This window comes from Melanotaenia boesemani, chromosome 2 (genome assembly GCF_017639745.1).
Source record: "Melanotaenia boesemani isolate fMelBoe1 chromosome 2, fMelBoe1.pri, whole genome shotgun sequence".
Classification (NCBI taxonomy): Eukaryota; Metazoa; Chordata; class Actinopteri; order Atheriniformes; family Melanotaeniidae; genus Melanotaenia; species Melanotaenia boesemani.
This window is the reverse complement of record NC_055683.1, coordinates 25956286-25983556: the sequence shown is the minus strand read 5'-3', so window position 1 is coordinate 25983556 and position 27271 is coordinate 25956286. Positions and strand designations below refer to the sequence as shown.

General features: G+C 39.6%; 1 protein-coding gene across 4 annotated transcripts; it reads right to left on the bottom strand.

The window, feature by feature from the left end:
* Nucleotides 1–107: 107 nt before the first annotated feature.
* Nucleotides 108–26993, bottom strand: LOC121631214 (ubiquitin carboxyl-terminal hydrolase 22). Of its 4 annotated transcripts, XM_041971993.1 has the most exons (16): nt 26517–26552; nt 25685–25717; nt 20901–21224; nt 19107–19260; nt 15695–15827; nt 12117–12230; nt 11924–12025; nt 9711–9877; nt 6865–7024; nt 6177–6282; nt 4826–4984; nt 3853–3979; nt 3137–3228; nt 2681–2743; nt 2132–2281; nt 108–2044 (listed from the first exon to the last, which is right to left on the bottom strand). In XM_041971993.1, the coding sequence occupies exons 5-16, from the start codon at nt 15804–15806 to the stop codon at nt 2002–2004; spliced, it is 1395 nt and encodes a 464-aa protein (XP_041827927.1). In that variant the 5' UTR covers nt 15807–15827; nt 19107–19260; nt 20901–21224; nt 25685–25717; nt 26517–26552; the 3' UTR covers nt 108–2001. The 4 variants fall into 4 exon arrangements, with proteins under 4 accessions (XP_041827927.1, XP_041827901.1, XP_041827912.1 ...); XM_041971967.1 differs by lacking the exons at nt 19107–19260; nt 20901–21224 and having other exon boundaries at nt 26517–26993; XM_041971978.1 differs by lacking the exons at nt 19107–19260; nt 20901–21224; nt 25685–25717 and having other exon boundaries at nt 26517–26993.
* Nucleotides 26994–27271: the final 278 nt, after the last annotated feature.

Sequence of the window (27271 nt, the reverse complement as noted above, 5' to 3'; positions counted from 1 at the left end):
TAAACACTAAGAGATTTGGCTCAGAGGCACTACAGCTCTTTGTCTCTGACAGTCCTTCAGAAAGTGCAAAGGTAAAATGACACAAAAGACAGCACACCACATACACATTCCAGTTTTGTTCTGAGTTTAATCACTGAAACAGATAATGAAGCTCTCCTCTTGCTTTTTGTTTCAGCCTTTTCCCTGAATGTCCTTGGGTGGCCTTAACTGCTCCATGATGCATCAAAACCATAGTGTAACCATTTCACAAGTGTTTGATTTCACTGTTTAGAAATGTATGATCGCCCTTTAGCTGAGGTTCTGCAGCAGGCCAAAGGATATGTGTGTTTGATTTTAATTACAGAGCAGCTAAACAAACAGGGGATGTGTGTGCATGTATTTTTAAAGTGAAGTTAGGGCCCTCATGAATATATATATTTAAGGATTTTTATATGAGGGAATATGTTTAATTCTGTATTGTCATACAAACACAATCAGTGACCACAAGACCCTGACGTGTATGCGCATTACCTAAAGTCTTACTCGACAGCATACTGACTGAATGGAGTAGTGGGAATTCTGAACTAAAGGAGGCAAAACCATACCACAACCCACACTGGCCTACACCAGCCACGGTGGCCATGGAGAAGATTAACACTGATGGATTTAGAGCCAGGCTGTGGTCACATAGTGTCCATATATGTGCAATATGTTTTACCCTTCTATACATCTCACACATTCACCCTCTATTTTCAAAACTACAGAATAAAAATCATGATGGGGGAGCAAGCCTTGAGCCGTTACTGAGGCAATTTTTTTTTCCACACAAGATCATGAGAGCCCAGTCGCATGCATTGTGTTGTTAAATAGGCTTATTTTTTCTCTTTTTTTTTTTTAAACATTAAAAAGGAGAACACATCATCCTCGTGTATAGGCTCTGATCTGGAGTTCATATATCAAGTCTTCTTTTCAGAATGCAATATGAAACCCAGAGCTCATTTTCCACATACAATTTCGCAACAGTAAAGGTGAGCCAATTAACACCGTCATAATACCAACAATTCCACAAGAATGAAAGTGTAATACGTCCAAAAACATTTCCTGTACCAGGATAGCAAGGGACATATGACTGTACTGAAAAGTAAAAAAAAAAATAATTACACAAAAAAAGGAAAAAACAGTAAACAAAGACTCCAAAGTCAATGACTTGCTAAAAAAATAGATATTCCCTGCCCTCAACCGAAATTTAAATGAAATAATCAACACAGTAAATAAATGAACATGAGAACACTCAGGTCCAAATCAGTTTAGTTTCCATGGCAGCGCTTCCCTGGCAACTGGCAACGGCAGCGTCTCTAAGCTCTCCCATGTTTTCTTCTCTCTTAAAAAATAAATGTATACTAGATTCGTACAGTATTTTATAACTAAATTCACAAATGAGAAGTATAACCATACCTTTTGCAAAGGTGATAATACACTGATTTATATATATATGTTTTTTTTTGCAATCAGTCCTATATGCATATGACAACATACTATCCGCCATCATGACTTAAATGATAAATGCTTGGTCAGTCAAAATGAGAGCACCATGGGAGAAATGTAGAGGGTGGTAGGAGGTGGAAGGGGGTCAGAATACTGTAAGAAAAACCCAGATGTGCCCAAACTCAGACTCTGCCCCTGCAGCAGGAAGAAGGAGGGACAGAGCGTGAAGGGTGTGGGGCCTCTTCCCTCTGCCCAAGCCCGGAACTGACGATGTCGACTCGTCCGCCGGCTCTCCTCTTCATTCAGTTTTGTCAAGTAGATGCCAAGAAGTAGCTCAGTGCTTGTTTACTTTGTTTTTCCTTTTGAAAGGCTGCATGATTTCACATGTCTTTATTATTTATGTCCTCCACAGCTGGAGGAGCAGACTGGTAATTAAAAGGTTTCAGGTAGGTTTTTGTGTTTTCGATTCATCCTGCCCCCAGTCCCTTGAGTCTCCCCTTCAAAGCAATGGTTCTTAATGATCAGTGGTCACAGAGACTACTCGTACTCAAGGAACTGTTTATGGTAGAATAAGAGATACCTAAGAAGAGACAGAAACATTTAATTCAGATTTTTTTGTATGTTGTGATATTTCAGAGTTCTGCTGAAGCCTTATTTTAATGCTTACCCTTCACTATCAAGTACATCCTTAATGCTGGCCTTGGTGATTATGGCATCATCACATTTGAACCACTGGTCTTTGTGCTGCCGGATGAAGCTGGTGTAGTGGCCACTCTCCAAGGTGCCTTGATGATTTACCACCGCGAACAAAGAATATCTGAAAATAGAGGCGTAGGACTCGTGGTGAGCTGTTAATACATTTGTGTTGCCGAGTAAATTTTGAGCTTTTTCTGTAAGATATCTTTATCTGCAGTGCTTCTTGTTAAGGTCTCTTCTTTTTGTTTTTACACTTTAGAGACCACAAGAAAAATAATCTTGCCTATCGTTTTTTGTCTTTAGCAGAAGACACTGATTTTATTCAAAAAGTCTGTGCTGGAAAATTAATGTTATTGTAATTGCTATGGACGAGAATAACTAAACAGCTTTTAAACAGCTTTAAATGGATTAATTAAAAAAATCATGGATGCTTCAAGTTTTGAGTTTTTCTGTGATGATGTCCAATAGGAGAAAAGGAAGCATTAATAAATTAGTTTGTTTTCATATCACAGATACTCACTTATTGTCGTTGTTTAATACATCAACCGACTGTTGATACTGCCCATTCATTCTGCTCTCTTTACTGTGGAAGACAGAAGAAGACCACAGCAGGAGCCTTTACATGCATGTGTAAACATCTCACACTGACACAAAATTCCACTAGGGGGCATCATCGTGTAGCTTATAAAGAAAGTGACTTTCTGTCCTGTGTAGCTTATGATTTTTCAGTCTAAAGAAAGCTGAATAGCTGCTACATTCGAGGGTGGGGTAACACTGATGTAACATGCTCCACTGACACCAATAAATGTTAGCAAGTAGTACAGTTAGGAAGAAGTTGCACCCAAGACGCATATGTGTGCATATTATGAGTACGCTGGCAGATGTAATACAGCAAGTAGATTGCTGACACTTAAAAGGAAGATGAGCTCTGTGGTTCAAATAACAAAAAAAACATCTGACTCCACTGGAATCTCACCTGGACGCCATGAAGGGCGTCATGTCCAGCTCTAGAGGAAAGGAAACGTATGTAGTAATCTTCCTTCGCAGTTTTGCAGAGTGCTCAAATCGCTGGGGAGGGTTGGAGAGGGAGGATGAAAGAGAAGAAGGGGGGGCAGAAAAAGAGTGTGAGGGTAGATTTAGAAATAGTCATTACATTGTAGAAAAATCTAACATAACATAAGTAAGTGAAAAGTGGAAATACATGTTTTCCACTTTGGCATTGCACATTTATACCAATATAATAAGTGACTTGGGTAAATCTTAGACAATCCTCTTGCAGTGTTTGCCTGTGAATATCATAAATGCATCAGAAGTCTCTGAGACTATGATAGATAAAACATGGACAGTGGAGGACCGCATGAGTCATTACAATCATGGGCATCCTGGGACAATACATGAAAGCACTACATAGTGGGAAGTAAAGTGACACACCACTAGAAACATACCACATAGCCAAGTCATGGTGAAATCTAAACTGCATGATCATCATAATAAATAAATAAAAAACTTAAAACTACACAACAAGGTCTTAATTATTAGGTTTCTGTCTGAAATTTACCTACTACTAAGGCGTGATGACTGATAAAATTAGACAAGGAAATGACAGAAGCGCTCCATTGTATTAAAATGCCTCTAAGACAGTGACAGATAATATAGCAAATGTAAACTAGCAGCATGTTGTAACTGACTCACTTTGAGATGGAAACATGCTACAATAGGAAGCTTCTTCATAGTCAGCTGTTTAGTGGACTCCTGGTAACTATGGCAACCACCACACTTGATTTTGGCACTGCTTCCAAGATGCTCAGGCCGTGTAAACCTGCAGACCAGAAGAGGACGGATGTGTCAAAGTGGAGAGTGTGTGACCACACATTTAAAAGCTGCAAACTGACAGAGAAGACGTAAATTGGAAACAGCCTTTTGTAAGATAACTTACAAAACTTGATGTAAATATTGATAACTGTGTGGTCACAGATCTTAGCAAAGGACGTTTATTTGATATCAAATAGCTTGTACAATAAAAACGTTCTGCACGTTCTGGTTGCATGTCAGTTCTCCCAAAGCCCTGCTGCTATTGCCAACGCCTCTATTGCCATGGCAACAGCAATATAGCCTCTTCTGTACCTTTAAGAGACTTGCTGCAGTAAGTAGGGGTGTGTGAGGAGCTGCAGTAAAAAAAAATTCAGCAGGAAAGAAGGTGAGAAAAAGAAGAGCGGGGGGTGAAACAAATGTGGGAGGTAGAGGCTGATGGAATGGGGGAAAGGAATTAGGTGAGAAGGGGAAGGAAAGAAATTAGATGAGGAGGAATGAGAAAGAAATTCCAAGAATAAGGAAATATCTGAGGAGATCTTAGAGGTCCCACTTGCCCCATCAACCTGGTAATGGTAGAAGCTGAGACCCAAGCCTAACAGGGTCTTAGTGACTGAGGAGACACTGTATGTGACCGTTTGTTGAAGTGGAGGGACAAATTAAATTTGTTTTGGCTGTGAAGGCTGAGGGGTAATCGTTTTGTAAATCTTATATTCAATGCTTTAACATGATGAGTGTGACTGTCAAACACAGCAGAAAAACAATTACTTTTTGTGTTTAGACACAAATGAAAAAAAAGAAAAAGAGGACCAAAAGTATAAACTGTTTGATGTGATCAAAGAGTGAAGTGAAGTACCTGCGCAGGCAGTCTGTGAGCGTTGTGGATCCTGACAGGTGGCTCTCTCCATTTACTGTGCTGCCATCCCCTCCTGGGCTGAGAGGCCAGAAAGGCGTAGATGAGCCTGGCAAGTCCAGGCTGATGTCCCAGAATGGATCTATCGTTGTGGAAACTCCACTGTAGGAGTAAAAAGAAGAAGACGATGACAGTTTACTCCAGTTGCAATGTTTGATAAATACAGCACAGCTTGGTGTAGGTCTGTGTGTCACTCATTGCAGGTCATGATGAAAGGATGATGACACAGATGGTAATACATGAGCTTAAACTCACACAGCTTCTGTGGATTGTGATTATGTTTTTGTTTCAGCCTGCTGGGAGATGTGAAGTGTGCATGTGCATTATATTCACACTGTTCCACAACCATTTACAATTCAATGAAGGGTTACATCAGAAAACAATGGCTTTGCACAAGAAATGTGCATTATTACATCTCAACAACCATGACGGACTGTAGCCTGAGCAACATGGAGGCTTCAGTTAGAGAATGCACATTCATAGGGTAAGAGTAATCATAATCATATGTATATACACTGTCCTCACGGGAAGGAGCTGCTGAACATTATCTTTGCTGATTAGATGAGTCATGGTTCTGTAATACCCAGAGGTACCAGTGGGAGGCCAATAAATCAAATAGAAATGCATTTATGGTGATGAGAGAGCCACCCTGCAGTAATGTGACACTATTATGGTTCCTCCATTGTTCAAAAGCCTGATGTTTCTGCTGTTGTTGTTTACCACTTATAATCTATTGTTGACAAGGCTCCTAAAAAAACATGAAGAGGTTTGATTAATTACCAAAATGGTGCACAAGACAGCTAGTCCTACATTATGAATCAGTCTGCAAATTGGATGAATGTAACAACAGTGAGCTGAGCCCAGTTTGCCTGCTTGTTTGTGAGAGGTGCTTTGCAGGTCAGTGCAGCATGCGTGTGTTAATGCGACAGGACAGCTCTAGGGGGCAGACAGGCAACGCTTGAATCGTGCTGCTGTCTAGACAACCCCCATTAAAGACGCTCTGCAGGGACCAGGCCTTTGAATAAATGCGGTGGAGAGGACACGAGCGGTGGTTCACTCACCATAAGAGGACAGGCAGTTTCTACACTGACCATCCCAGTGGTGAGTGGTAAGTATTAGAGGACAACAGGGATAGATGGTTGAATGAGTAAATGCGGAAGAAAAAAAGAAGAGGTAGTACTGATTTAAGGCTCCTTCAGGATAAATAGACACTAAACATGTTAGTTGGGGTTTTGCTTGTATTATTTACAATGTAAGCCATAAACTCACTTACAAGACAGTCATGAAAACTTACTGGCAAACTTGACAAGTAACATCTGATTGCAGGCCCCCAGTGAAGATTTGGTCAATGATGCAGTTACAGTGGTTTGGATTGTTGGCCTTCTTCCCATTGTCGTCTCCTACGGGCCACAAAAGAACAGATTGTGTAATTACGCACACACCACCATCATCAGCAGCAGCCTCTTTGACACCTTTGAAAAGCTGGCTGGCCCTCTTTCTCACTTTACCATTCACCTGCAGCAATACCGCTTTGCCACTTCGCAACTCTGTTGGTGTTCTTTAGCCAATCAGAGCAAGTCTTACTGCTGAGTCTGTGTATGAGTCAGCCCATCATAACACTACAGCAGGGCCTATTGACATTCCTTACACTGCATGCTTAGTGTCCCCTTTGTACACAGCATTGTCAGTCTCCTTCAGTGTGTGTCCAGTGATGTAAGAGACCATGTTCTGTGGGTAAAGCTACATGCCAGTCAGAACCACATTTTATCATTTATATACACACACACACACACATATATGTATATACACACACACATATATATGTATATACACACACACACACATATATATATATACACATATATATATATACATATACATATACATATACATATATATATATATATATATATATATATATATATATATATATATATATATATGAATAAACGGTAGGTCAGAACGATGTGTGCATAGCTTACTGATGGTGTCTCCTTTGCAGTGCCTGTGTAGTACATCCAAAGCTGCTATGAGGAACTCGTGGGCATCCTGCTGCTCGTAGCCTGCGAGGTGACGTGCATGAGTCCACACCAAATGCAGTAGCCGGAAGGGAATGTGGGGTGAACGGTGACCCGAGTAGAACTGCAAGCAAGGAATGGAGATGGGACAGGTGGTTAGCCTAATATTCAAGTATTTGTGTTATCATAGATCTCATAGCTGAATTGCTTATTGTCATCTATAATCTTTTGTTCAGCCATAACAAATATTACTTCAGTCAAGGTGACTCTCTTCAGCACTTCCCTCTACAAATCTCCTCAGGTAGAGATTAATAGCAACATATCACATAACAATAATGACAACGTGACAGAGAAGTCAGGAAACGGCTGCGAGAGATGAAGGTTCGGCGCAAATAATTAATCTGTTAACTGCTGCAGAGTCTCTGGGTTGCCATGGGAATTACAGTGAGTGACAATCCTGGTTTAGGGTGACAAGCTGTAGCTAAGAAAGTAACAGAGCTGAGCAGAACACAAGGAATACAAGGCATCAATGCCAACTCATTAAAGCCAAAGAGGGTTCTCATTTTTCAACAAGCAGATGTTGTGCACACTGTACTTTATGTTTTTGCAGATATCTGTCTGATTGAGCTGAAAGAGGGAAAACATACCATGCTGATGTTGCTTTATGAATCTTGGTGGTTGACAATCAAAAGAAGAAAAAAAAAGAAAAACAGGACAAGAGTGGTTGATCAAAGTAGGCCATGCCTCTAACTTTCAAAGCTAAAAATGAGTCAATGTGTGGCTACAAAGAAGGCGTCTGAGGATATGCAAGTGACTTGGATAGAAGTAATGGTGCAAAAATATTAATTTGTTAGGAATTATAGACAGAAAAGCCGTTGTTAAGAATGAATACAGAACCACGATTCATAGGGTCAAAGAAGTGAGCACAAGTTTCTGCTCTTACTTCCTTCATATGTTATGCAGCTGAACAAGTCAGCCAACTGAAATAGAACAGGGATCTGCAAGTCTGTGTTTGCCATCTGTGGACCTGTATATACTGAGGAGAGAGAGAGGGTGTTGGTGAAGCAGTGCGGGAGCAGGAAATGGCCATTATGTAATACTCCTGGTTGATGATTTTGTTCAACATAAACAGGCAAATAAATTAAGCTGCGTGGTATACCAACTTTTTCATTTGTAAAAATATATTTTTATTCTGATATTAACGGAAGTCATTCCTTTCCTTGTAAAGCTGTGGCAGTTGGCTGATTCCTCCATAAGAATGGAACAGCATCCCAGCCTTTGCATCTGAATTTAACAACAACAAAGTCAGCTGCAGATTTAACTGCAACCTCTCATCATTGACAGCTTAATGATTTTACCAGCATGCAAAGAAAAGAAATTTTGGTTTATTGTTTTCCACAGGGAGGGACACAAGAAAAGCCCTGCAAGCACCTGCCTTCCCTCCCTCCCTCCTCTCATGTCTGCCCAGGAAAGCAGCTGCTGCCGAGCTGGGAGATGCACATCCAACAACCAAAACACAGATGTGGTCAAGTTATTTTAAATCAGTCAACATTTTTTTTGTGAGATGACCAACTGCTGACTCACATTTAATAGTAAAAGGTCTGATAACAGAAAAAATATAAATAAGAAAGGGGTTATTGTGCTTAAATTGTATTAAATTGAAGCACGTAAGAGCAGAGATAGTCGGAAGAGAAGCAGAAAAATAAGTTCACTGCTTGCACTTAGTGGTCTATATCTATAGTACTATCATTCAATATAACAGCAAATACTAATAGAAAATACCAAAAAATACACTTTGTATTGTCATTTACTCTGAGAATACCAAGCTGTAACTTTTTTTGCCATGTGGTTCAACTGTGGATATATTTCTGAAAGGCTACATATGGCTGTAAAGAATAATCTGCACTGGTCTGACTCAGTAAAAGTGTAATTTCTTCTCTTTTTTTTTTAAATTTAGCACTAAAATTTCAAACAATAAAAATGAAAATTTATTACAAAAACTCAAAGCTTTGAATGTTTTTAAAGGGTTTAGATGAAGTCCAATACATTTCTAGTCCAAAACACTTTTTTTCAACAACGTAAATATTGACATTTTAACAGCATTTCATCAGAATATTTAGGCGCATTATAAACCATAACACACAATTATAATAAAACCCTCTAATGAATCCATAATACACAATATACATTGCTTTCAATAAGTTTCAATAAGTCTCGTGGATTGTTTCATATATTTTAATCATATCATTTTAAATCTTCCTATTGTTTGACTTGTTTTTATTTCCTCACTGCAGATGTTCCATAACCGAACCCCTCTTGTAGAAATTTAGCATTTATTCTCACAGCTGTTTTTTTTTTAAATATGTATGTTCCTCTCAGACTGACTTTACTCTCCAAATGTATTGTTGCCTTATATGTTCCCCCATACTTCCACACAATAAGGTATGTATGAAGGAACAATGCAAAGGATACAATGATGACTGATTTTAAAAAATCTGATTTTTTATAAAGAACTGAAACTGATTTAGATATTTTTAAGTAAATATAGTTTATCATCAGCTGTATTGTTTATTCAAATCATTTAAATGTGTCTCTGTACATTCCTTGCAGGCAGGTTTCCCTCTTTGGACTCAGAAAAGAGTGCACCAGTGATTCAGCCTTCTGTGGTTGCTTACACATCGAAGACATCCTCCTCATACTTGCTAAATAAAGTCCCAAATTCTAGCTGTGTGTTAGCCAAAATAATGTTAGATTTGTGCAATTTAACAGACCTAAGTAACAAGTTCACACATAAGAAAGGAACATAATACCTCCTGAAAAAGCTGCGACATCTCACACACCAGACAGGAGTTTGATTGCATTTCGCACTTGTGTCTGTCAGAGAGAAAGAAGTCGCGCAGCAGTGGTGTGTGTGTTAGGGCCTGAACAATGCAGTTCATGAAACATGTGTTGCCCAGGTTAATTAGCCCTCGTAAACCTGCAAAACAAGATGAGAGATAGAGAAGCATGAGAAGATCACAGGGGTGAGACAGCACCCATTTTACACTCATTCTGCTGGCAGCAGAGGACATTTAAAATAATTGCCAGTTAAAAAAAAGTGTCAGCCTCACATGTGGCTCAACATATAGAATCATTAACTAGTCTAAGCAACTTAATTTTTTATCAGTTTCAATACAGATTAATTTTTTAAATGAAAACTTCAGGGACCTGCAATGGAAACTTTGCAAAATTACAATCTCTCATTTACACATTCACAGACCAATAATTTGGTACTAAGTGGAAGCCAGAGCTTCCTTGGATTATTCTTAAGAGATTTATACTCGTCGCATTCCTTCTCTCTACATGTTCTTTCCAGCTTCATCAGGTTGGATGACAAGCCTATGAGAAGATTCAAATTATAATCTCTCCACAGATGTATAAGTCTGGGCTTTTGAGCCATTTAAAGATACCAGTGGAATCTTAGCAGAGATACTCCTACTTTTCCTCCTCACTCCTTAAAATAATGCTGCCCTTTCCATGCACCATGAATGGTATTAGCCAGAGGATAAGCAGTGCTTAGTGTTTCCTGGACACAGCAAGTAAAGTTCATTGCAGAGAGTAAGATTTTTGTTTAATCTATCCCAAGAAAGCTTTACATACAAGGAAACTCAAAGCCTTAGACGTGGTATTTAAACCATAGGCAAGGCAATTTTATTTGTATAGCACATGTACAAGATAATTCAGCGTCCTTTTCATAAAACACTGAAAGCATTGCAGCTGGATGCAGAGGAAGCATTAAAAAGTACACTCACAACTAACTAAAAATAAATTAAGGGAAAAAAAGGTAAATTAAAATAATATAAAATGCAAGAAATAAAAGTTACAGAGTGGGGAATTAATAGTTGTTTTAATAAAAGGTAGCAAGTAGAATTATCTTGATGTAAAACTGCTGGGATTTTCAGCAGACATGCAGTTTCGTGGGAGTTTGTTCCACATGTAAGGAGCATAAGAACTAAATACTGCCTCCCCCCATGTTTCACTCTGAGTCTGGGAACAGAAAGTAGACCTGACCCTGATGACCTGAGGGATCTGGTTGGTTCATAATGAACCAGATGAAGTCCAAAAGTATGGCTTACCACAGGTTTGCAACTGCACAGACACTCTAGTAGGTCATGGCTTGGTTTTGTCATGATGTGCAGTATAAACTGTGGGACCTTGTTAACAACTATCTCAAGGATTGTTGCAGCTGAGTACAATTTGGAGTAAAGCAAAAAGTCTGAACACTTCTTTAAATTAGATTTCTTTTTAGGTATTTTTGATCTGTTTACATCTATATCATAACACAAAGCAGATAAAAATAGGGTGTTTGAATGCTTCTCAAATCAACTGGATTTATGGCTGAAAACTTAGCAGAATGGTGTTGGGTCAAGTCTGCAAGCAACACTGTGAACATCCTGGAGAAGAACCCAAACCTGTGAATTAATTAATGCAGAATCCTTCACTGAACAGGTGAAACACAGCCAGATCTTGGGTCTAATCCAACTGAGCAGGGACTAGTTTTGGAAGAGAACGCTCAGTGGGAGCTTAAACACATTGCACTGGTCCTGGCACGCATACACACATAACAACACGCAGTTATTGCCAGTCAGGCAGACTATTCAAGCTGACTAATGATCTGAAAGGACAACTGAGATAAAGGTTACAGTGAGAATGTGTTAAAAATGAGAGTGGCAACAGAACAGAAGGATAAATGAAAGCAACAGATCATTGAAAAAAAAAAAAAAACAGGAGAAGGAGAACAACAAACACCAGCCTGTTGCTGGAGTGTATCTATCTCTGAAGGAACATTGTGTTCTGCCTCTCGCTGTGCACTGCCTGTATAGCTACCCAGAGCAACTAACCTTGGGTATCACAGTTAAATGCATGAGTGACCCCCATGTGCACTTACACAATGTACACACAGCATGCACACACAAAACTGTCAAAGAATGAAAAGCTCTACTGATTAAAACATGTAGACTGAATACTGTGCTCTATTGCCCACCTATGGTACAGTTTGTAGTGATTTTCCTTCGCTTTGGATTGTGTCGTAATAATTCTAGTTCCCTCTTGGTCGGCTCCCATGTTGTGTATTTTTCCCCGATGCCTGTGGACACAAAGCAACATAAATGTGGCTGGAGTGAGATATCAGAATGGTTCCAAAAGCTGATTTCATTTCTCTGATCAGAATGCCATACCTTGCAATTTCCAGGCTTTCCTCTGTTCCTCTTTGGCAATCTGCTCCATATCTTTGTCGTATATGTAGTCTTGACACACAAAACAATATATTCCACCGTATAATAGGTCTATTGCTGGAGGGAAGAAGAGAGAGGATGAGTTATTACAAAACGTTTTTGCAGCAAAGCACCAGTCTGGCAAGTTTTAAGGCAAATGTTTCATTCAGAACATTGTGTCACCATCACATTGTATGTGCTGAGGAAATTATTAGATATGATGGGGAGCAGTGATGGTACAAGTGTATTTGTTTCCCACTCCCACCTGTGCTTTTTACTAAACACATATACCACCATCTTCCATTCTCAGAGTCCACAGCAATAATACTCAAGCTCTGTTGCCGTGACAATCTATTCTTAGTCTAACAGTACATTTATTTATTTTTTAAAGTGCGCCATATTTGGCACTACCCACAACAAGGAGGTGAGCTGCAGCATCATATAGAAAACATTAACAATACCATGTTTTGTGTGTGTGTTACTGTACGTTTCCATAATGTGAAGCAAGAGCACGTACAGTATTGGAATAGTGCTGCAGCACCTTGTTTAGACAGAAAAAAAGAGGAAGAGTGTATCAACTGGTCTACAAGTACTGCACAAGACGTGGCCAGGAATTTATCAGTCCTGCTCAGCTGAGGGAAGAACAAGAGGACAGACTAAAAGGGTGAAGAGGTCCGAGGACAAGAGAAGAAATGGGAAGAACATTTGAGCAGAACTAAGGGTAAGATTGTTAATAACAGGAAGTAAAAGGAAGAATAATGATAAAGTAGGAGGAGCTCTGAGAAGAGAGCTTGCACTAGCGCAGCCCAGCAGGCAGGGGAGTTCGGATTAATTTGATTAGAGGTAGACATGAGCAGAGTGCCAATGTCAGAGCAGCTCCCGTGGAAAGCTTAAAGTTAATTAACGCAGTAGTCCTGCACTAGGGGTATGTGCATGTAACCAAACTGCTGAAATGCATTAAATCAATTAAACCATTAAGTCAACTACTAAGCCACACGTTGAAGATGGTAGTCATCTTAAAATGGCAGTAACAGCCACAGTACTGTCATCACCGGTGCCACATTTAGCTCGTCTCCATGACGGTAATATCTAAATCTTACTGATTAGTATGTTTTTAAGCATAATTAACATGTAAGGCTGAAACAAGGTCTTTTAATAGCTGTGGGTTAGGAAACTTTCTCTCTTGCCACATCATGGGGAGGGGGGGGGAGCAATGTCTTGAAACAAGCAACATTGGACTGGCCTAAGCTGTCAAACTGAAACAGTAATGTGCTGCCGAGAAGAGGAGGATCAACTCCTACCCAAAATTAAACTGTTAGGTAGTATTTACTTGTATGTGTGATATCATTTAAAGAGAAGTAATAAACAGAAAATAAAAACTGTGACTTTTAGAATACAAAACTAATATCCAATGATAAAAACAATCAGTACTGATTAAGAAGACAGGCACAAACTACTGCTGCTTAACACAGGAGGTTTGCTCATGAGACTAGCGGTAATAGCTGAGGACTGCACACTTTAGATCTGGGGAAACTTTGTGGGATGGGAACACGAACATTTCACATAAAAGCCAAGAACTCCTAAATTTCACTTCAATTTGATATGAAATAATACAGTTTGGTTGTGATCCATTCACTTCCAAATCAGCAATAACTGACTTTTCTTTACTGCAAATTCATTGTGTCACAGGCATGGTTGACTCTATGCAACTTGTCACTTCTACTTGTCCAATGTATGTGTGTGTGTGTGTTTTCCCCCCCTTTGTCTTGGCTATACACTTGTCAGCTATACAGCTCTTTGGCTCTATCCAGAAATCTTATCCAAATGTAGAACAGATAATTTTGTGTTTACTGAAGGATTGGTTTTTGTGGGATCGTTTTTCCCCAATAGTGAATATCAACTTTGTATTTTTTGCTTTTTTTTTAATCTGACCCAGTAAGACATGATTTCCACAAACAGCTCAGTCAAAATAATCCCAAATACAAACAATTGCTCTTCTTTGAACTGTAGCAAATATTAGAAATATGAGCTGTAAAGCTTTTAAGACCAAGTGTTTTCCACATTTATATAGGAAGGTGCTTAACAAAAGCAAATATCTCCTGTAATACAACATTTATACAACTCCAGTCTGCTGAATCTTTCAGAGTTCTTCTGTAATCAGAGATTTCTGACAGTTATCCTGCCAGCTTTTTTTTCAGACTGCAACCATTTTCTTTGAACTTATATTTGTTTGTTACACTTATGACCCATGGAAGCACCGACCTGAATACACACTTACACTTTCTCATAGACTCCTCCTGCAAGATGAACATCAATTAACTTTCAGAGTGCTTTGGGGGGCCCACGGCTGGTAGCTGGGACAAGTTTGAAGGAGTCAAAGGATTTAAAAAGCTTGGAAATTTGCATTAAGTAGCCTGACTGAACATGAAACAACACTTGCAAGCTAAATAAGCTGAGACCTCCATAAAAGTTATTAGAAGGCTAATATCTATTTAAGTTAGCAAGTTTTGGTCATTTTCTCCTGTGAAAAATAATACATGTTTAAACAAATATTTCAGCCTTAAAATAGCACTGTGTGACTTGCTGACCTTAAAAAAATGCACTTCTGACTCTGATGGCTCAGTGACATTTATTATGTACATTCCTGGAGATGTCACGCAGCGTCCAGAGGCTGAGAAACATACTTCATAACTTTTGCTTCCAGGACACCGCATCACACTTACTTACTGACTGGGGAGAGCTCAGAATACAGGTAGGAGGCAAGATGGATGCTGAATTAGCCTTCATTAGGGTCCCCTCACTAAAAAAATCTCAAGTTCAGTAGTGCTTCTTTTAGAATTTAGTTAATCTTGCACTCACATAACAGTTTACCAGTTTAAATTCAATCAAGAAGCTCACTTTTGACCTATATTTTACATGCACTCAAAAGCTAATTTCTTCTGGATGCCAGGAATGACATTCAACCTTTTCAGAAAACTAATAATTCTGAGTGTGATAGCCTCTAAAGTAATCAATCAAATGGCCACACAGCATACACCATCCTGTGGTTTAAGGGTAGTGGCTGCCACAGGAGCATAAATCCATTTCCCATAATCAAATGCAGATGGTAATGTGGGCTCCTACAAGGTGATTGAGGGTCATATTAAGAAGCTAAACTGAATTTTTACTTTTTAAAACAAGATGCTCAATAAGGGTTTAGTAGGATAATCTCTCGTCTAGCTAAATTATCTAATTATTGAAACAATGCTTAATAGAGATTAATTAGAGCTCCATTTTGTAAAATTGGGTACATTAATGGCATGCCTTCAACATAAGTAAACCTATATAACAGTGTTGTTTAACTGAGGAGTCTGTACTGCAGTGGGACATAAAGATGCAGGTGAATATTAAGACAAATACAAGTCTTAGATTTAGGATTGGGCAATGTATTGATACGTCACACTAGATATTTTATATAATATAAATGATTAAGATGAAATGGCTTCATGATCCAGTAGATTAATACTGTACATTCATACTTCATGCAACAGTGAGTGACTTACCTAGATTGTGTCTTTTGTTTTTTGCGTGCTCGTGAATGTGTTTCTTCGTAAAACAGCCGAAAAACACGCAGTACAGACACGAATGGAGTCGGTTCAGGTGCGCGCCACACATGTGACAGATACACGACTTGGCCTGTAGAAAAAACACCCAAGGGAGGAAGGGGGTTGGGGGAGGACAGAGGAGAAAAGGAATTAAGAGAAAGGAAGGACAGGGCCTCAATGTAGGGTAAATGTACTGAGTGGAACTCTCCTACTGAAAACAGATTTCCATCTTTCAGTCAGTCACACAAACACTTCAGAGGTCACAGTGCTTGAATCAACTTGATATAAAAGCAGACTGAAGATTGCTCAGCCTGTTGACAAATTGATTGCAGTAAAAAAAGCCACAAATTTCCACACAGAATCTTTCACCCTTTAACACATTCAGGCAATGATGGGATTTAATGCTTGGCATGCACATAGGAGGCACAAAAAAAATCTAGCACACACAACACAGTGTGTCTGAGTGGTTGGACGCCAACACTCAGAAGTGTCAGATCCGAGACATTTTGCATTAGAATGTCTGACACCAATGGCAAACCTGCAATAAGCCAATCCAAGCTTTTTCCTTATAAACAATTGCCATTATATTTGGTGGTTATGAAGCAAATATGTACAACTTTTGCAAAAAATACTGTGCCAAACTGATATGTTTACCATGACAAGAAAGCACCTCATTCATTCATCACATTCTTAGAGAGGCATCATGTAAATACAACAGGCCGCGGAACCTCAGGCATCTGAACACTGTGATGAACGACATTTGACAAGATGAGGGGCACATGTACAGTCATTCTAAAAAATTTAAAGAGAACTAATAAATAAGATGGAAACTGAACCTTATAACAATAGCTAATGCAAAATCTTTGGTGCTCATAACACTTTTTGTTTTGCATAACGTGAACTACAGTAGAGCAGCGGAGAGAAACTGAGAAGGAGAAACTGGAGGAGGGAAAGGGTGCAGACCTGCTGCAATGAGCCGCCCACTCAAGAGACTAACAAAAGGAAAGAAAGTGTGAAGCAAGTAAGATACATAATGAAATAGAAACTACTGACTGGAGCTGTAGACCAGTTTTTCATTTCTGGCATGACTCTATGAAACTAGCCCACAAAATAGACACCCACGTCGAAATACCTAAAGATACTGGAGATGAACTCAGTGAGCATTGTCTACCGACTGACAACTTTTATCGAAAGAAACAATAGTGAAACCCGACACCATCGAATGTTAGTGTACCAGAGAAATAAAGAAAGATTAGCAACTAAAATCTAACTGATTCTGTAAAAAAAAAAAAGAAAGAATAGCAACAGAGGATGGAAGTCACTATTCTAGTGTTTCTAAGCTTATTAAACTATCAGCGTTCTATGCTTGAACATCTAATTGTGCTACTGTTAAAGCATAGGTGTTACCAACTTGACAGAAGCAAGATCTTTTACTCAGCTTGCAAATATCAGCTAAGCAAAACTCTGTTCAAACTGTGCAAATCCTTCTAGAGTTACATTTATTTCATAAAAACATATTTTATTATAAAAATGATCAGCAAGCCAACAAATATGAAGCATTGTGACAAAACATCAATGGATGGGAACAATTAAAAGTACTGATTTATAATCAGAGAGGAGATGCTTCCATATTTCAAAGATGTAAACACAGTTTTCTCTCGTTCCTTTGGTTCAGATGCTAGAAGGGATAAAAAAAAAAAAACTGTTGCAATTAATTATCAAAGATAGCCAAGGAGTAGAAAATGTTGGACAGCAGTGTGTTCTTATTTAATAATAACCTGCCAGATTCCTCTGAACAGGTGACTAAAAGCATAATTTAACCCGCTGCAGCTACATCTCTGATGCTGAAAGTCAAGTGTAAATTCTACAAGGTCCGACACGGATTGCTGTTGCAAAAGCTATGGAAAAGCAACGAGTGGTAATTTACACAAACACAAGTTCAGCTGTCTCCCGATCAATAGAAAACAATAGATGCCTAAAAGGAGCTTAACAGAAGCTAATGCTGCTCATTTTCAATCGTGACAGATGGCAGACTCGTTTTCAATAAAATGAATATCACACAGTGCTGAATTTCAGCTGAACTGGTACATCTTGTCTGTGGGAGTGGATGGAAATTTAATAGGAGCAGGTGGGCACAAGACTGAAAGACCAGGCCCATGCAGGACAACCGTTAGTACAATAGAGTAGTATGCAGTAGATTAGATTCACTTGGGAATAGTTGTGGCATAGCACATGAAATAGGTGGCACCAATGCAATGCTGCTGAGTGGCAGAAAAACTCCCCGTCCGGCCTGTGTTTTGGCTGAGCATTAGTAGGCATGTTTTAGTAGGGATATGTTGTGATGACACTGCAGTGAAGAGGATACTCAGGGTCATAAACACTAAACTCCATTTTTATTCAAATAGGTCTGTTAGTCAGCCATCTCTATAGGGTGTTGAAGAGAAGGTGCTGCATCAAAGAAAAGAGGAGAGCTTTTTGTAGAGGGGTGAGCGATTAGATTCATTGATAGTTACCTCTAAACTTCTACACAAAAGCTTGTGTCACAAATGTGCCGAGAGAAAAAAAATAGTACAGTGGAGACTAAAGGCATGACTTGTGTTTTTTAATAGTCAGGCATATATTGTCTAAAAAAGCAGACAAGTTCAGCTAAAATCCTAAATGATTTCTTTAGCCAGCCTCTCTTAACCCATCTCGCTTAAGCAGTGATGCATCTAATCCGCGTTCCTCCAATGCACAACAAGGCCAAGTCCAAAAAAAAAAAAAACCCTTGGAAGTGCCACGCCTTGCCCTCTTTCTCACCATCCTCAGCCTCAACATCCTGTCTTTCAAAGACACCCCCACCCCCACAAAAAAAAAAAAAAAATTCTCTTCTTTCCCTCTCACAATAGTTCAGAAGCTGTCTATTCCTCAGCGGCAGCAGTGCTGCATCTTTGTCTGTGCCCAGGGCGTTTAATGTTCTATTAGATCAGCTATTGATCAGCCGCTGGCTCAGATGACTGAAACAAGTGTCACACAGGTAGCGAGCTCATGTTCATGCCTCACAAGGCTGCATCTTCCATCTGTGACGCCCCTCTTTGAGGCCAGTCAGGCTGCATTATGTGTGTGGGGCAATGACCCCTCTAAAGTTCAAAGCTGTTGATGGATGGAGGGATAGATTAAGATCGGTCGACTGAATAGATCGCTTATGCATCTTTAACATGAACGTAAATAGCATTTAACACTTCATTGGGTCCGCTGAGGCTGTGAGTGGCTGTCAGCTAACACAAGCCTGAATCATCCAAAGTTCTAGACTCAGCTGCATACATATGAATATAAAATTAAAACCACCATCCACTCTTGACACTCAGATTCTCCTCCTGCATTCTCTCACTGTGGGTGCATTGCTCCTCCATCAGCATTTAAGTTGATGCATTCATATCCAACACAGCCAGTGATGTGATGAGCTGTAACTGAGGAGCGGGCGGAATGACGACAACAGTTATGATGTGGACAAAGGTCTGGCTCCACTGAGCACGCTCCTGCTGCTGCAAAAAGCACAGGAGGGAGGGGAGGACAGAGTAAATACAGACTGAAGAGAATGGTTATATGAGAACAGTGACTCACCATGCTGCTAACATTTTTAAGCCAGTGCATGCTGTCAACTCACACATCCTCATACTTTTAACAGTACAACCATATGAATTATCTACTGCACACGTGCCTACAGACATTTGCATAATCTCTCCACAAATCCACACATTGTTAAATATTTGTTCAAGGTAGTCAGGCACAAATGTGCACAAACAGTATTCACCATCCTTCTTTATTCTATATTTAAAATGAACAAGACAGAGTAGGCTGGGGAAACTGATGGTGATGCTCCAGAACCAGGCTGCCGACTGAGCCCATGGGGATGCCGCCTGTCAGTGCCTTGCCAGGATGATGTTGTATCCCCCCACCCCCACCACACCCACACACACACTCCATCACCACATGACTATGCCGGGCCTGCAACATTCACTTTCAGTAAGCTGCCCTGGAGACGTACACAATATGAATCTTCTACTGCTCTCTTTTCATGTCTGTCCTCCATTGGTTCCTTGTAACCTCTGCTGACAATGACATGCTGTGTAGGCTTTGCTTGAGAATGCATTTCCACCACATCCAAATAAATCAGAGTTGTGGGAGACATGAGGGATTGTTGCTGTATAGTTTAGCCTCATACTGTCACACAGTGCTATGAGGACATTATTAGCTAAACCCTAAGCCTCAGCCTATGGAGTGTAGCTGCTTGCCATCTCCAGGAAAAGAAATAAAATTGAATAAATTATGGATGGAGCAGCTCTCTCCGTGCTCAGGGGTTTGAGGCTGCACAGGCTTTAGGTCAGTGTAATAACACGGGCTTGCGGTGCATGTGAATAATCAATATTGCTCAAGTGTGAATATAATTTGGATCACTCAAAAAGAGACGAATAGGCTCAATTCTTTGTTGATTTTCAAACAAAGAACAGGCTTCCTGATTGCTCAAAAGTAAAGAGAAAATAGTTCATATCACAACTTTGGATTTGTTTTTTTTTTTCATTTTATATCTGGACCAGATCTTGTGAAATACATACCAAACCAATGCTTAAAGCCCAGTGACACTACCTTTAAAAGTTCATAGTGAATCACTGCAGAAAGCTAAGCCACACAACAGCATCTATCAAACATTCAGTTAGTTCATAAATTGGTAGATTTGGCGATGGGTAGGGATAAAAAGAGTCAGCAAGTAAGAACACAGGCAAATAGGAAGAAAGAGGACAGATTGTCCATATGGCAGTGTGTTTGTGTCTACAGACAAATTCCAGGTTAACAAAAGGCTGTATGCTCATTTGTCAAACCTTGCTGCTACTAGACGCCAATACCATGCTGATCGAACAAAATGGCACTTATTCAGACACAAATCAAAGGGAGATTGCTCATGTGTCTAACACCCATAGCGCAAAGGTTCTGAAAGGTCTGCTTGCATTGTCAGATCCCATGTTTATTTCTTCTTTATCCCCTCAATACCAATCAAGTTTTACAGAGCCTTAAACATTGCATACAGAAAAATCTATAAGCACTTCAGAATAGCAGCTATAAGTGAACTAGAGAGCCATTAAAAGTGGCATAATATAAAGCAGACTTGAGTGATAAATTATCTTACAATGGTCTGATGCAACAATGTTCATCTTTCTCACAAGGACAGAGAAGCAGCTCCAGACATAAAGCCCAGTCAAAGAAAAGCTGTCACTTGGGTCCACGGCTTTAACAATAGGGAATAACACTGTCCACACTGAAAGAGATTGATTGCCTCTTGGTTCTGGACTTGGACAGCAACTGAAGAGAGATTGACAGCTCATTAGCCAGATGGTGGTACTGAGGGAGGGCTGGACAGCAGCCTCGGGTAGATTCAGGCCATGACCAGCATGTTTTGTAGCAATGATGCTTTTCCAAAGCTTGTTGAACAGTCACATAAGAAGAATTATTTCTAGTTGAAAGGAGAGCAAAGAAAACAAAATGGTCAGTGGGAGGCAAAGATGGAAACGGGCATCAGTCAAAATGAAAATGTCTTTCCACGGAGGGGCTGAGAGAAGGGTTGGATGATTCTCACAGAGAGGAGCTTATTTAAAACCCATACTCTTATCAGTCACACAAACTCACATTTAAATCTAAGGCTCAAATTATGATGCCCGTTACAAATCACCAACCACTAAAAACAAGAATTCTTCTATAAACTATGCAGATGCATTTCCTCCATGACAGCTGTTGAGCTAGCACTCTCATGAAACATTCCATCTATCTCCATGACCACCAGGGAAATGGATGGGATGCTAGAGAACACACCAAGCCTTTTACTCATTTTTAAGTATAGCTGTCCATTTATAAAAAAAAAAAAGGAAAAACATTAAGGATGAAAGTGCATCTGGTAGTACAAAAACAATGAGATTGTTGAGTATGCTACATAGCCTGTAGATTATACAAGAAGTTGTTAAATATAGATACGCAAGATTCTCCGCATCTGAAAAAACTAAGAGGCAAAGAGGACAGCACAAGGTGACACATAAGTCCCACCATGACCCCAGGAGGGGTTTACATTTGTTTAGTCTGAGTCACCAAATCACAGTCACGGTTACTGATGAACCAGAACCACATCAAGCAAGACAGAAGTGACAGCGAGCATCCAGACATGGAAGGGAGTTGATGGGAGCAAGAAGCAACATCTGAAATCACCAAACCCCCCAGTTTGGGGTAAAAGCCATGAGGTAAAAAAACAGGATAGCAAGAGGAAAAAAGGTGGCCTATTAGAAACTTCAAAATCTTATCCAAACCTCAGTATACAGTAAATGATGGTATTTTTTTAAAGCAGTAAAGCTTTTGCATAATTTTTAAAATTACATTATAATAATGATTCAAAGATCATCCATATAAGCAGTTGTTTTTTAAACTAGGTTTACAAATAGAAAAAAAACAAACTGAGAGCAAGGAAAAAAGAGGAAGCAGCAGTGTGGGAGCGTGCACAAAAAAGGAACAAACAAGCAATATGAAGAGTCTTCAGGAATAGATCCTGCTGCTACAAATGTATGCTGATGAGTCAGAGAGAGGCCTGTGATGTGATGGAGGCAGATCTGACAAAGAGATCTGCTCATAACACTAAAATCGGCTACTCTCTGGGATGAGTCGTGCTTTGCTGAATTCACTTGTGTGCACGCGTGTGCGTATTTGTGTGCATGTCAACTGAAAGTAAAGGAGAGGGAAAGGAACAACATCAATGTGTCATCCATAAAAATATTTCCATTTTCCTTTCTCTGAGATTCACAGCAAATGTCTAGCATCAAGGTTAGGTGTTCTACCCTCTTCTGATCATATATGATTTATCAAAACTAGAAAATGAAAGCTGAGCTCTGCCAACTCTCTAATCACGACCCTCACCCTTTTAATCACAGTGACAGCAAACTCTTCAAAGCAGTTGCTACTGTACAATTCTGCCAATCCCACCCAACCTGCTTTCATCTCACCCAGTTCACACTCTAGCTAAAATGCCTGTGATTTAACTGTATCAAAGCTCTTCATTGCATCTTCTATGTAAGAGTATAATAAGCCAGTAAATAGAGTATGTCTTGTTGAAAACAGCAAACCCTCCAGCCCCTAAGATAAATAAGCATGGCATAAATTAATATTTACACAACCTTATATCATAAAGAAGATACAAAAAAATGTGACTGGAACTGCAATTAAATTAACAAGAGATTCCCCCAGACATTAAAAGAGCAACAGCAAGTTTCAGTCCACATCTGCTGGAATAAAAATGATCATCCGAAAGAACATAATTCTGGGTTAAAGGGGAAACACAAAAAATGCTCAAAGACATACAAAGTCTAAATAATCCCTGATAAACATCAAACCTTCACAAAATGACAGTGGAGTGAAAGACAAACAGAGACCCTAGAGGATGGAGGGATTTGATGAGATTATATTTTCTCTGTAGTCTACTGTTTCTTGGGTGGAACCTCCCTGTTTACCAGTTATGGACACTCAGGACTAATAGGCTGTGCCATATAGCTTCTCTGACTGCAAGAAAATATAATGAAGCACAAAAGGAAAACATAAATTGATGTAAGAGTTGTCAGGTTTTACTTCACTGGGAGTAGATGCTATGCATCCATGCATTGCCGTTTCTTCAAAGGCTGAAAAATCAAAGGTTTTGATCAGTAGTTTTAAATCTAAGTCTTCAGTAAATGGTATTTAAAATAAGCATTTGGTCTGATGGCTTCTCCCCAGTAACACTAAAGCAAACACTTTTAAGAGAATAAAAAAACACACCAATACACTTGGGTTGAGGATTGCAGATGTCTATAAATTAGGCATTATTCATCAAGATAAAATCCTTAATTTATCCCTGATACTTGTAAGTCCGTTGTAGGCTGCATACTCTCATACTGAGTTGGGGTAAACATTCATTTCAGATCAATTGGGGCATTTATAACCCAAACCAACACCCTAACTGAATTATTCTAATGGTCCAAAAATTAAATGTAGCAAACCCCAAGCCACACAGGGTCGTGATGTTTCCCCCACGAGCTCCTATCACTGTTACTATCTCTGCTGTCTGTTACTCAAATAGGCTTTAGACTGAGCATGCAGAGCAGGTGACAGACTTTCAGCCAATGTTCTTGCACATCACCTGAGAATTGATTTTAGCCTGAGGTAGAAGGATGACAGCTGCTGAGGACACACTAAAGAGAAGGAAAAAAATAAATCAGAAAGAAGAATAGGTGAGAAACAGCAACTTCGGATGCAAGACACTGGCTAATGAAACCAAGTTACAACCCAATGCCTTTCAACACACCACTCTGCAGAGAGTGCATCTTTAAAATTGCACCGCTTATCATGTGTGTGTCATTGTTATAAGATGAATATACTGTGAACAATGCAGTGATAAGCTCTTGTCTTATCAACCACACAGAGATTCGGAGTACCTCTTAATGCTACATTAATCTATTGCTCCAAATTTTGACACTGCAAAAGCAGATATGCATTTTGTTCCACCAAGTTAAAATAGTGTTAAAGTTGTTATCAGCTAATCCAGAACTTAATAAATGCCTCACCTCAACTCAGGAGAATTTACTGCTTGTTTGCCACTGAAGCAACTTTAAGGGGGTGGGGCCAGAGATTCTGATTTAAATAAATTGATCCTGGACTTCAATTGGGCATTTTTCTCCTTTATCCTCTTTAATTACTCTACCATCACTACAACAAATGGCTAATAAACAGCAAGTCTATTATAAGTACAGCTGACTTAAAATCTTAGTCGTTAACGTGTCTAGCAAAGAGTATGACTACTGTATATGTACAATGTTTCCATAGGTACATACAGAAAGAAACATATGTAAACATATTCATGATTACAGAACTGTGTGCAATGAGATAATATACATATACTCATGTATACATATATGAATATGTATATACATAACATAGCAGGGTCTTACTGTCAGTTATGTATGATTCCAAGGTGACAAATGTTTTGTGACTTATTGACATGCAACAGAAACTAAGTGGTGCTCATTTGGATGAATAAACTGCATTTGCAAATGGTTAAAAGTGATGTATAAAAAACAAATATATTATCCAACTTGAAAATGGCAATGGTGGTTTTAAAATTGCCCCAAAAAATATTTATCTAAACGTTACTGCTATGACAATGCATTAATGCTATGACAACTAGTGGGCTTCTGACTCGGAGAAGTGTAATTCACACAGCAGTCCACCAAATACCAAGATGATCGGGGCTAGGTAGTAAAACAAGATATAGGGGTAAAGGTCACCATATTCTTTAAACAGTGTTTGTCTCAACATGGAAGTGATGCTAGACAATTTGACACATGAACTCAACGGGTGAGCATCTAGAAATTGTCCAGAGTTGTCTGATTTACACAAACAGTAAACTAGAGATTGTATACAACTGACAGGTTAACACTAGTAAAGTAGTCTGGAGTGGGATATGGGTAGAACAAAAGAATATGGAACTTGATATAAATCATACAACCGAGAGATGATATTGCTTTGTTTAATTTCAGTCAAGTGGGTTGCAGCAGGGTTAAACACAGAAAGGGCTGCGACCCTCAAGGACCGACTTTGGACACCACTGGTCTAGAAAAATAGTCTTAGAATTTCAGACATTAATAATAAAGCCATCCTTTTAGTTGCTTTTATCAGACTAATTTGCCACCTTGTACTCTTTCCTAATATAATAGTCTATCACAATCAATCCAAGGATGAGGCCGATTTCCCCTACTGCATTGTCTTACATTTAATATTCAGTCAATTACATGAAGAGGCTCTGAAGCAGGTGGGTAAGCAAGGGGAGAGAAAGCAAGCCAGCTCTTATTTGTCTGATCTACCTGCATTATGTCAGTGAAGAAGAGGAGGGGGAAAGCATCAACTCACCAGCTCTGTCCATCCTGCATCACTCTGAGGAACCTAATTTATCAAAACGACATAGAAACGTAGGACATATATAAGAGAAGCATGGACTTCTGATGAGCAAATAACAAATTCTTGAAGTAAAGCCAAGCTAACTTTTATGATGTTAACATCACGACAAAACTGTGAGAAACAGTTGACAACGAGGAAGAGTGGGGGTGGGAAAATGACATCACATTATCGAGAACTACTGGGAGCGGTGTAGGCCGAGCAGGTGTGGGATCAGCCCACAGAGAAACTGGCACTAAAGCAGTCGGCTGAAGCCCCTTGATTCAAACTAGTGAACGAAGGGTGGTATACACAGATCCGGGACGCTCAAGGGGAGAACCGCTAATGTATGGACCCAGCATTGGTGGGTGGAGATACACAATGGGTCCATTTGGTGTGGTAATGTTAGCCTGTGGACACAACTCTCTAAAAACCCAAGTTTACTCATCCAGCAAACCGCACAGCCAACCGTGCCGACTGGCTCAAGACAAAAAGGTTACTTTATAAATGCTTCAATTAATAAAGTCAAAATGAGGTTTGAATGTAATACTGCAAAGAAGCTGCTAGTATTCGCAGTTCATCAAGCATACAGTACTACTGCTAGCTAACTTACCGGTGGTGATAACCTAGCTGGCTAACAGTAGTGTTGCTGCTGCAGGGGTGCAGTTCCAGTAAGAGCGTAATTTTGCTCAACTCATTCAGTGATTGTGCTTCATGTGGGACATCACTTTCACACTAATTACTGTGCTACATCGAAATGATTTTCTTTTTGTTTCAGAAGCTAACGTTGCAGTTCCTGTGTTTTTACCTTGCGTCTCCGGGTCTCAGCAGTACCACTCCAAACAAAGCATTGGTATATGACTCGAAGGTTTTGTTTCCAATTATCCACCTTATAACCGTTCACATGGGAGCACCCGGCCGGACTCATGACAGACAAAACATTCAGTATGGATTTTTAGGTGACAATGAAGAGTCTCCTGGATTATTCACTTGGCTAGGTTAGCTAGCACGAACTGTCTGTCCAGAAATGGTTTCCGTTTGGAAATGGGACAATCGATGTAGTATCCAAAATGCTCCTCGGGCATCTGATAAACACGGTCTTTGATCAACCAGCTATGAATCAGGTCATGTAGCCATCTAACAGAATTTTTACTTCTCCTAAATTTCTGCTTTCCTTTCTCTTTTGACAGTTGTCTTTTCCTTTAACGTTAGCTCCACTTCCACTCTCACGATTAGTTAGCTTTCTTTCTCTAGTTAGCCTGCTAACTCTCAACTACAGCTTCACAATGCCCGCCCAGTGTGGACCATGATTTGCTAACACAAAGAGGTTACGTCACTACGTTAAATTTTGGGGTACGTTGGGTGCACTTGGTTTAATGTTCGGCTTGTGCCGTCTGAGCAATTTTTGTATTTAAAACCGCTGGCTGCATCACCGTCGTTGCCTTGACGAAAACACCCCCTATTCAAGATAATAAGGAGAGTATAACCGATCCAATGCTTATGACAGCGTAATTCTGAATGGTGTAAACTGCACCCAAGGATACAAGATTGTTCTTCTTATTG